Genomic DNA, 11606 nt, shown 5'->3' on the forward strand with positions numbered 1-11606 from the left:
TGAAACCAAAAGTTGTTTATTTGATAGCTTTGAAACAAAACAAAATGAATAAAAATCAACTGCATTGTCCTGAACGTTTTCAGAAACCATTTGACTCCACCGACAGGGTTCAAAGTTTTACATTTTCTGCTTAGTTGCCCGAGCTTAACCTGCAAATGAATGAATCAACCGTAGGAACAGTGGATCGGATCATTTCAGCAGTTGTTCACTTAGAGTTACTATTAAAAATTCATGTGGACTTTCAGAACAGACAATTAGATGAGCACAAGAGTCATAAAGCTGGGCAAATCAATAGAAACTCAATACAACTTAATAGTTTCAATACCATGAATATAAACACACTAACCCCCCTCACTCCAACACACACACTCCCACAAACACTCATAGATATGTGCATGTACACAGAATGTTACAGTAGTCCATGAAATGCCTGGGTCACATGATGTCTTTTCCCCATGCACACATAGGCAACAGGCAGAGCTTCAGTCACATCTCCACTAGGATGCTGCTACTTGTGTTAATGGTTCCTCCAGGTACAGCACCAGAGCTTCTGCCTGTAAACACAACATACACAGAACAATTCTGACAAAGGCTGCATTCAGATTGACAAGTTATGCTGAACTAGTTTAAGCCTTTGCCTTATGTGTTGTAGTGTAACAAACAAGCTGTAGTATATGGCTTCCTCAGGGTTCTTACTAGACCCTGCAGAAAAACGCGATTCTGCGATCGCAGAATTTACCGCATAATCAGCAAAATGGCGCAGATTTTTAAAATGCCGCATATTTATCAAAAGACCGCATAATCCCCGCATTTTTCCACACAAAATTGAGAAAAAAAAAAGTCAACTCGTCTTGACGTGACGTCATCAGCTCGCGCATCACAGAATGTAAACAACACTGTATTGAATGAACGTGTGGAGCTCACACGATAGAGAAAACACCAAGATTAAAAAATCTAATCCATCTCATTTACCGACGAACATTTCTACTAAAGACCGGGCAAAAAGTGGGGGGAAACTATTCTGCACCCCGTGCAACTGTGTGTTGGAGCATAAGAGAAAATCCACGGTGACGAGACGACCCACTTTGATTCATTCAAACATTCGAAAATGCTTTCTGCTGCTGCGGACAAGAAAGCCAAACGACTCACGCTCACCGAGGCATCATCCTCCAAAACCCTTTCGAGGGCTACAAGAAACGAAGTGAGTAGCCCGCATATTTAATCGCATAATCAAGGATTTTAGCCCGCATAATCAAGGAATTTAGCCCGCATAATCAAGGATTTTAGCCCGCGTTTTTCTGGAGGGTCTATCTTACACCTTATCCAAAGTCAAATTCAAGCACTTTTCAAGCATTTTCAAGGTGCATTTTCAAGCATCTTACAGCTGTTATGAATTACATATTGATATACACATACTCAAATGATTAGTTCCCTACCTCACATTAAATCAGATGTGCTTTATGCTATAAACAACCAAGGACTTGGACAACCAAGGACTGTTGACCTCTGGGTGAGTACCTTCAATGGACTAACAATGGCTAATCCCAAACTGTACTGCTTTTTCCTTGCGTTATTCGCCGCCTCCCTACCCCCTCCTGCGCATAACAAATACGAACCGCCACTTCTATCATGTGTGATTATGAGGTCTCTACACAAGATGATTACGTTACATTCCACTGTCAATGTGCGCACAACACAAACTAGGCATTGTGACTCACTGCTAGCTCTTGGCTGTGCTCTGATTGTATTACTACAGATGATATCGGGCAATGTGCATGTTCATCCTGGACCTTCTATTGTATGTAGCCCTAGTTCTGACCTGTGTCCTATTGTCAATCTTTGTCACAATGATCTGATTTTCCCTGACTTTTGCTCTTGTATAGCTTTAGGTTTTCTAAATGCTAGAAGCATAACAACAGCCGGGGTTTCTTGTGAGTGTTTCCCCGGTAAACAAACACAATACACACAAACACCCACTCGCGAGCTAACCCCAAGACCAGTAATACTAACGAAAATGTGTCTTCGGGTCAATGTGACTGATTTCGATAGAGCAAGTCACATTTGGTTTAGGCACGAAAACATACTACCAGTAGAAACATTGCTTTCAAAATCGCTCTGTGTCGAACCAACAGATTATATTTCGTGACTATAACACGAAATGCTGTGAGACTGGGTTGAATTACCAGTGAGTGCTTCATCCTCTGAACACCACACGATGGCGACTGTAACGCACATAACATAGGTACGCTCCTCTGAAATGATTGTCCCCTGCAATTATTATTATCTCTCATTCAGCTCGCTAACGTTAGCTTAAACAAAACGTAACATGCAACGTTAGCCTAATCCAAAATGCTCTACTACGGCGTACCTTTCATGTGGCTCGTCAGCGCAGACTCTCCCATCGTGATCAACTGAATTATTTGTTTGAAAACTTTGCAGGAGGCTACTGGTGGGTTTGACCCTCATCTTAGCCATGGCTTGTATTTGACTTCTGCTAGCCAACGCTCGTTGAAACTGCAACCTCCTGGCATTCTGTTATCTATCACTCATCAGAATGCCCAGGTCACATAGCGCGGGAAGGCCGGAGCGGAGCTGTTCTATGTAAAAGCGAGGTAATTAAGCGCGCTCCGACTCTTTATTTTCTTTTAATCTAAAAAGTGAAGTAAAGCATTTACAATTTCAAGCACTTTATCCAAAATTCAAGCACTTTTCAAACCTTGAAAACACCTCATAAAATTTCAAGCATTTTCAAGGATTTCCAGCACCCGTACGAACCCTGCTTCCTCTATATGACAATGCTTCTTCTCCGGGATCAACATTAACACTGCAGAAACCCATCATGTTTCTATTTAAAAAGATGAGGGTACACATGGGTATGGGGCTTGCAAACCTCCATCTTTACATATCCCATGGGCAGCTTTGTCCAACACCTTCACTTGTTGCTATATTAAGTTATAAACTACTATTGACTATGACATGATGGAGGAAGAGTACCTTCAATATCATTTGTATAACAGGGATTATATAAATGATATTGGCCAGTACAACTAATTCCATGGTAGTAAAGGCAGGACATTGGTTGTATAGGGAACCATTATGTGATTTTGGCATCGACTGAAGAAAAACTCACCTTGGCTTTAAGCATTCCAAAACCCACTGTCTCTTTGGCGTACATACACAGTAGCAGGTTGGCGACACGGGTGATAGCCACTCTCCCCTCCTGAGAGACAAAACAGTAAGTGAAAATGAGTCCCTATATAAACTATTCATATCACACAAATTCATGACATACCTAAAAAATAATGTCTTACCATACAATCCATGAGAATGAATTTCAGTTTGTCTTCGTTAAAGGCTTGGTGGCCATTCTTGTCGTAGGCCGCCCAGATGTTGCTCGCAATGGCAGCTGTCACCCGTGCGTCAGTATCTCCGTACCCAGAGTAGGCCAGGAGTGATCCTTCATTATTCAGTAAGCTGGAGAAAAGGTAGAGTTGAAAGTTTCAGTATCGAGAAGACGAACATGTTAAAAAGCTTTAGCATAGACTCTCAGTGTATAGATGTACTCAAACTATCTCTATCAAGCTATCCAACGTGGTTCACTATTTGAATATAAATATATATATTTGTCTTCTTTACTTGCTTGTAAAGTGCTTTGAGCACCAGGAAAAGCGCTATATAGCCTACATTGAATGTATTATTATTATTATTATTATTATTTACATCTACCAAATTAACCATAGTGTATAACGCATATGAAGTAGACTAAAATGGCTGAACTATGTCAGTTTGAATGCCAATTACAAAAACAATGACTGTGTTTATAATAAATAAGAACAACAAATCAAAGGAATCTGTAGAAATGCAGTAAATGGTGAACTGAAACTGATGGATAACAAAAAACTGATAAGGAAATGTTTTGATTATAAAAAAATATTTTAAATACATTTACAAAATAGCAATACCAGCTCCTCATCTGTGCCAATGTAAGGTTTTTCTTTGTGATGGGATATTACATCGTTGTGATTTGAAGGGAATTGTAAATGTCACCTTTCAAATTATAACATCATGGTCGTCTATTTTCTGACGTTTTATATACACAGTGACTACGATCGACAACAACAATGAGTTAACATTACTCAGTTGATTACAGCCCTATAATTTAGATGTAAGGTTTACACAGTACAGAGATGCTTAAATATAACATAGCAATTTGCTACTGAAAAATACATATTGGTTAATAACTAAGATTGTTTTACCTGCTATGGGGATATTATCTGTTTATCAATATAATACTTAACACTAGAACAATATGTTGACGGGACTCGTACAACGTCAATAAAACAAATTAACTCAGGTAGTAATAATGATTAGCATGTCGCTAGCTAGCTAAATGTACTCACAGTGTGCTCTGGACTCCGTTTGTGTTCGCCTGGCTGAGAACCTGCGTTAATGCCTTTGGTCGTAACATAGCTAGCAACTCACTAACATATAACAATGCAAACAAGCCTAAACTTAAATGACTAAACGACTGCGTTAAAAAGTCAAAAACTATTCAACAACAGTCAGCTGACTGCCTCCTTCCATTTCCGGCTATCTTCGCAATGCATTTTGGGAATTGTAGGCTTTGACGGGATTTACTTCCTACTAAAGCTAAATGTGCCAAGTATATTTACTAAAGACACGAGCTGAAATTCAGTTTGGGTAATCCGTTTGAGTCCGTGTACCTTTTCCTTTCTTAGACCAGTTGTTGTTGCTCTTTACATGGCCAGAGGTTAGGAGCGAGGGGCTTGGCGGAGCGTTAGGAGGTTATTTAAAAAATAAAAGCCCTCGTCTGGTAAATCAATTTCATGATAGATTATTGTTTTGAGATATCGTTGGAATTACAAGACAGATCCCGTTGAGACAGGCTTTAATGCCCCTTCAGTGTTGATTGATAAAATAGAGATGAACAGCCAACAGTGTGATTTTGAAGACAAAATACGGCAAGCCTTCAATCTGCGGCAGAACACCTGAAAAAACTACAACTCTGATTTACATAGTTACAAAATGTATACTGTTGTATCATTCCTCAGTGAGGACAACAACACTTCTCAGAGATACCATTTGATATGTTAGAACAAAAGAAATCTTTAATGGATGCAAGTGTATTTAGTTCATAGTTGACAGGAAATCACATGACATGAGTAACAGTGGGTGATGTGAATTTTAGGTCAAAGTTAATGTGATCTTAAGGCGATATATTGATTCTGGAATTTCTATTTTAGAACAATTTGTAGACCCAAACAACAAAATGCAAATTGCTGTTTTGGCCCATTCTGCAAAAAATAATCCCTATAAACCCAAAATCCCCATATGGCATCACCATTGGCAATACAGCCAGAGATATTAAAAGGTATGCTTACATCATAGAATTGCAAAATCTCTACCATTTGAAATGTCTCTATCCTCTCATTGCTACAATGTTGTATTTTCCAACCCTTATCCCAATGCTCATTTTACACACCTTTGGTCCTCCTATAATCTGAAAACTACCACTTTTCATTCTCGTAAAACATTACAAACAAGATTCAGCACTGACAATGTTTTAGGGGAAATTGAAGAAGAACCTGTCAGGTTAAAAAAAACTTAAATGGTGAGATAGTTCAATAAATACCAGGCAAGAATATGACAAGAAATGTGTAAACAAGCTCAGAACAAAGACCATCACCCAACCTATACTGGAACAACATCCTAAATCAAATCTCTTTATATTACTACCCAATTATAATCTGTTAAAATTAAATAATCATATTTCATGGTAACCTCATGCAGATTTTACTGAATGAGCACTTTTTTTGTCAGAAATCCTGTCCCGCTGCAGTTAGGAATAACTCATTGGTCATATTATAGTAGCAGCGCTGCCACGGCATTTTAACATCAACAATTCATGTTATAAACCAACAACATCCTTCAAACTCTCTCACTATGATTTACAACTGTGTCTAACAGGGTGTTAGGTCAGCCTATAAAGTAGGGCCGTCTTCATGTATTTACTATTAATCTACCATGCCAGTCCCCAACTCTCACACTTCTCCACCGTCAACCGCACAATAACCAGTTAATTTATAAGTCTCTCGATGGCGGCGTTGAGGTCCCCTCCTGTAGCGTTGAGCGCCTGCAGGTTGGCTGCGCGGTCAACGAAGCCCATGGTGTTGAGCTGCTCTAGCTGGTGCCTGAACCGATCCTCTGGGCCCTGAAGCTGTGAGGAAGGAGAGGAGGCATGAGGTCAGAAACTGCTTATCTACAGAGGGGTACCTTTTATTTAAAATACGTTATTTATTTATTGAGTGAAGAGATTTTTTCAAATGATTCTGTATGCTTATATTAGAACACGCAATATTTTTCTTGTCCAAATACAATCAAACTGACATGAAACACTTTAACAGCTAACTATCAAATTATAAACAAACTCATGTCATATTTTACGTGTTAAAATCTTAACCTTACCAAAAAGGGAAAAGAGCTAATCAACTGTAATTGATTTACAACCACTGAAATCATAACATGGTTATCATTTGCACCTTATCTGCTTTCACTTACATTTTTGTAATTAAAGTTGTGAGCTTGCTTATGTAAATCATAATAAATATAATGTTACAGCTGTCCATATTGTCAACAGTAACTGTCGGGCAACATATTGCATTAAAAAGGCTGACCAAAAAAAATAAAAATACAAAACGTATGGAACTGGAATATTCGTGTTGCTCTGATTTTGGAAAACAGAACACTTTTAGGCAATTAGACGAAACATACTGATGGCCCGCCCTCTGAGAACATCTGTAACATCTGCTGCATGAGCTGCTGCTGAGAGGGACTGGATGCTGTTGTCATGGCAGGAGGCTGAGGGTTCACCTGGGGGATGCTGCCCCCTGTGACTGGAGGAACTGTGAGACCTCCAGGAGACAGTCTAAAAGCGGAGAGATAAATGTCAACAACCCAGATGTACCGTGACTTGAAATAACCACTACAAATAACAACCAACTTCTAAAACAACAGTTTGTAGGATTTGGCGGCATTTAGTGTTGCAGTGTATCAGATTGGAACCATCTGAATACCCTGAATTTTTCTTTGCCATGATTTAAATGACAGAAGCAATTTTGACTGCCAGATTAAGACAATTATACAGGATTAAAGTATCCTATTAAGAGCATAAAGGTGTTACCTGGACAGGAACCCGGGGGCTTCTGTCTGTAGGGTCTGCAGGCCCTGCTGGATCTGGGTGAGGGCCTGCATGGCTCTGGGGTTGGTCAGCATGGACAGTGTCTCCGGACTCTGAATCTGTTCAACAACAAACATGACACAAGACAAGTCAGTTAAAATACCAGCCAAATCCTCAGAGATGATACTTTCTATATCTTGTTTACACAGATTGCAATTTGGATGCATGCATACAATCTCCATAGAGCATTATGAACCCTGGGGAGGCTCTTAAGGTTACCAAGCACCCAGACCTGGTTACTCATAATCTCTTGCATCATTGCAACGGTATAAGATCTGTCGAGGTAATAGGGCTGTCCCGAATACCATTTTTCGGGCTCCAGATATTCGGTAGTAATCAGCAGCGAATATTCGGCCCGGGTACGGGGGGGGGGTAATCAGAACTGTTTCAACACGTGTATTTCGGTGTATTCACGGCATTCATTTTGTTATTCTACAGTATTGTTGTTTTATAGTTATTTGTTAATGTAACCCAATTTGTGTTCTTTGAAATTGTTACTTCATTGTTCATTCCACTTCATTCTATTGTTACTTTCGTTGCAGTTGTATATGTCTTAAGTGTAATTTGGCTTGGCTTCCTATTTATGGACATGCTTTTATTTTGAAGGAGAGTTAGCAGGAAGTTGTTGTTGCTTTGGAAACAACGTGACGGAGATTAACGGAGAAAAGTAATATCTAGGCTACATATAAAGACGGAGAAAGTAAACGATAACGTTTATGGTTAAGTGTTAGCACCCCCCGAAGAGGCACAAGCTCTTAAATTGATATTGGAGATTTCAATAAATTCAATTTGAAAAAAAAACGGGGAAAAAACAAACAAAACGAATATCCGAATAACGACATTGAAACCCGAATAGTACTCCAACGAACAAATATTCGGGTACAGCCCTACGAGGTACTGAATGTTTAAAACGACAAAAACACTGAGAGTTGAGGAAGATGTCAGGCAAGCAACTAATGTCTCATTGGACTTGGGATTTAACTCTAAACCCAAATTGTACATTATCTAGTTATACCAGGGATTGTATTCCTTGAAAAAAAAAAAAATGCTAATAAAACCAAAGTCTGACATCCTTTTAGACTCATCACCGACATGTGCAAGCAATTTATCGGGGACACCAAAGGTTAAAACTAAGATAGAGAAAAGATATGATGAAACCAATAATTTAGTAGCCTTACAATGTGATTGAAAACAAACTGCAATGTCAGGACATGTACACAGTCAGAGAAGGGGAAAAATAAAGGGCCGAGATAATCTTAAACGAGTGGGTGACATTCTAGTGACTAATAAAATTAAAACTCAAGGTTGGAGTTGTGGCAAAACGTGCAAGATCGGATTGTTTCACATGTAGCTAGTTTACAAGCTAGTTTTAAGCTAATATGTAGCCAAATCATTATCAAATTATATCCAAAAGCCTGCTCCAACATGATTGGTTTATACAACTCAGACCGCAATTCGAAACCTGAATATTTCCGGCACCCACAATTTGTGCCGTTACATTCAGTTTCTACGTGTGAAAGCAGAATCTGTTTATATAGTTAAGACAGCCTAACTACTGCAACTTTTAACACAAGATAAATCTTTGTTTTAGGGCTCAGCACTGACCCGTCTCATGAGCTCAGGGTTGTTGAACATGCTGGAGACGTCCGGGTTACTGTCCATGAGATTCTGCATCTGAGGATTGCCTGCTAACACTTGTCTCATCAGGTCTGGGTTGGACATCATGTTTTGGACCATGGGGTTGCCCATCATCTGCGTCAGCATCGTTGGGTTGGACATCAGCTGACTCTGCACCTGCTGCTGCATCTCCATGAAGCTGGACGAACCCATGCCCAGGCCCAACAGGCCAGACAGGTCCCCGAGCCCACCTGAGGAGGAGGAGGAAAGCTGGAGATTAGATACTTGCAGGAATACAAACCTGTTGACTATTGGAACAAAAATATATTTTTGCCGTAGGATTTTATTGCTTTGATTAGACCTCCCAAAAATGTTTTTACATTTCTAAATGTATAAATCATACCCATTGGATTAGCAGTTTGTGTTGGGGTCTGACTCATGCCACCCTCTGCTCTGTCCGCTACAGTGGGGTTTGTGGTGATGCTGCTGTAACTTGGAGGGTTTCCATAATTGGAACTTGTCTGAGATGGGCCATCACCTGTTGATCTACAGACAGAGAGCAACCATTAAATAAAATGTTCACAAGGTGTTAGCTTTGTCACCCGCACACAAATTGTACCTACTTTGGGACAGTCTTGATGACAAGGTGAACAGTTAACCCGTCTTTGATACCGTGCTGCTTTAAAGGATCACCATCCTTCAGAATCTTTCCAGCAAATATCAACACCAGCTGGTCCTGCTGGGCCTCAAATTTTTTGGATACCTCCTGTTTGAACTGGACAAATAAAACAAAAGCAAGTTAGCCACTCCTCTTCAGTCCCTACATTCTTTTTTAGTAGTTGTTAAGTTAAATATAATATCAACTGCATTAATATGTATCGCGTGGCCCTGTTTTGAAGAGGGATGCTTTTTCAAAATCTACGGTAGTTGTAAAACCTTTATTATTTATAATATTTGTTTGTATTGTGCACGCACACATTTAGCTAACCAGGATCGAATAATATTCTTGTAAACTGGTTGGTTGATGATATCGACAAAATATAAAATAAACTGCCAATGTGCAGATGATCTAAAAACCAGATGGTAAATCTCCCCAGATCAATTTATTCCCAATTCAAATAGAATATTACTAATCTGTTTTCGATGATTTGATTTGTCGTACTTTATTAATGTTATTGCTGTAGCAACTAAACTCCCAATTGATGTATAATTTAGAGGCTAAGCTTTTTTCACGGTGTCAATTGTTATTGCTTTTCCAATAAGTATTTATTAACTCTGTTTTATAAGGTGCTGTATGAATAAACTATAATTATGTATATATATTATTATATTTTAAACTGTTGTGTGTTTTTTCGTTTTTGTTTGATAGTTCCAGACCCACATTTGTTTTCTTTCTTGGGGCCACAAGAGGGATAGTTTTTGCTTAATTTTCACGGATTGGGTGATTATTATCAGCACTACAAGAGAGTAGGAATACTCGGTCACAAGTAAAAGTCCTACAATCAAAATGTTACTCAAGTACGAATTGAAAAGTATTAGCATCAAAATATACTCATTATGCACATTGGCCCATTTCAGAATCATATATGTTTTACTTTAAAGTATTGATGCATTCAAGTGTTATCAGAGCTGGTGGAGCATTTTTTAAATAAATAACAAAGTAAAGTATTATTTAAGTATTATTCATGTAGTGGAGTGCACACGATTTACCTCTGAATTGTAGTGGAGTAGAAGTACAGAGTAGCAAATGTAAATACTCAACTAAAGTACAAGTCCCTGAAAATGTAAGCAAGTACAGTACTTTAGTACATTTTCTTAGTAACTTTACACTAGTGTCAGTAACTTTTTTAGTAATATTGGTCAACAGCACCACACCCAGATACATGTCAATGGGCTAATATGTAAGATAACATGAAGGCATTATCGCTTCAGAACAAACTAAACAACGATTGGTTTCACAGCAGTTTCATTGTTATAATGAATAAGCCGTTATACGACGTCAGTGTCGAAATTAGCCAAATATGGTTAGCTCTTATCTGCTAATCATACGCAGGTCCACCGTCGTAGGAAATATTTAAACCTTTATTTCGCACCAGGATTTTTGAAATTAGTACTATAGTAATATAGTAAACGTTTTTGAGACCACGAAAATTGGTTTTATAACGTATCTCGCTGCTGGGTAGTTAATTAAAAATACGTTTTGACCTTTCCTCGGATGTCTACGAGTAAACGCGTGATGACGGGTGCATGATTTCTACAGCCGGTTTTTAAAAAGCTCTGTTACCTCTGAGACAGAAGAGTCCTCCGATATAGAAATGTCCTCTTTTCCATTGGGGGTTTTGACAGTGATCACCATCATAGATCCTCCTGAAGCAACAGTGTTATCCATGTTGTCATCCTCCGTGCGATCTGTGTTGCTATTGTCGGCCATCTTTACTACTGCTTCTTCTTCTGTGTTACTTCCGGTGCAGTTGAAGCCACCACCCATCGGTCTTCACAATAAACACCGTTACATATTTGGGATATATTTATTGTCATAAATAAAATAAAAAACGTTTTTTGTTACTTAGATTTGTTCTTAGTAATAACTATTTGGATGCATACTTTTATATATATCTTTTTTTTTCTTTTTAGTTCTTTTACATAAAAAATCTGATTCCTTGAGTTCTTAAAATAAGGTAGGTAAACACCAAGTTAAACTGGTAATAAATACAAACATTGCCATAAAAAA

General features: G+C 38.6%; 2 protein-coding genes across 2 annotated transcripts; both read right to left on the reverse strand.

Moving 5' to 3' along the window:
* lamtor2 (late endosomal/lysosomal adaptor, MAPK and MTOR activator 2) lies at window positions 1-4608 on the reverse strand. The gene is made up of 4 exons (XM_010779179.1): window positions 4401-4608; window positions 3312-3474; window positions 3131-3220; window positions 1-554 (listed from the first exon to the last, which is right to left on the reverse strand). The coding sequence occupies exons 1-4, from the start codon at window positions 4466-4468 to the stop codon at window positions 498-500; spliced, it is 378 nt and encodes a 125-aa protein (XP_010777481.1). The 5' UTR covers window positions 4469-4608; the 3' UTR covers window positions 1-497.
* Window positions 4609-5107: 499 nt separating this feature from the next.
* On the reverse strand, window positions 5108-11345 carry LOC104952372 (ubiquilin-4). Its single transcript, XM_010779180.1, has 7 exons — window positions 11160-11345; window positions 9499-9650; window positions 9279-9421; window positions 8864-9126; window positions 7202-7317; window positions 6793-6946; window positions 5108-6238 (listed from the first exon to the last, which is right to left on the reverse strand). The coding sequence occupies exons 1-7, from the start codon at window positions 11304-11306 to the stop codon at window positions 6098-6100; spliced, it is 1116 nt and encodes a 371-aa protein (XP_010777482.1). The 5' UTR covers window positions 11307-11345; the 3' UTR covers window positions 5108-6097.
* Window positions 11346-11606: the final 261 nt, after the last annotated feature.

Source organism: Notothenia coriiceps, unplaced genomic scaffold, assembly GCF_000735185.1.
Source record: "Notothenia coriiceps isolate Sejong01 unplaced genomic scaffold, NC01 NC01_scaffold00019909, whole genome shotgun sequence".
NCBI lineage: Eukaryota > Metazoa > Chordata > Actinopteri > Perciformes > Nototheniidae > Notothenia > Notothenia coriiceps.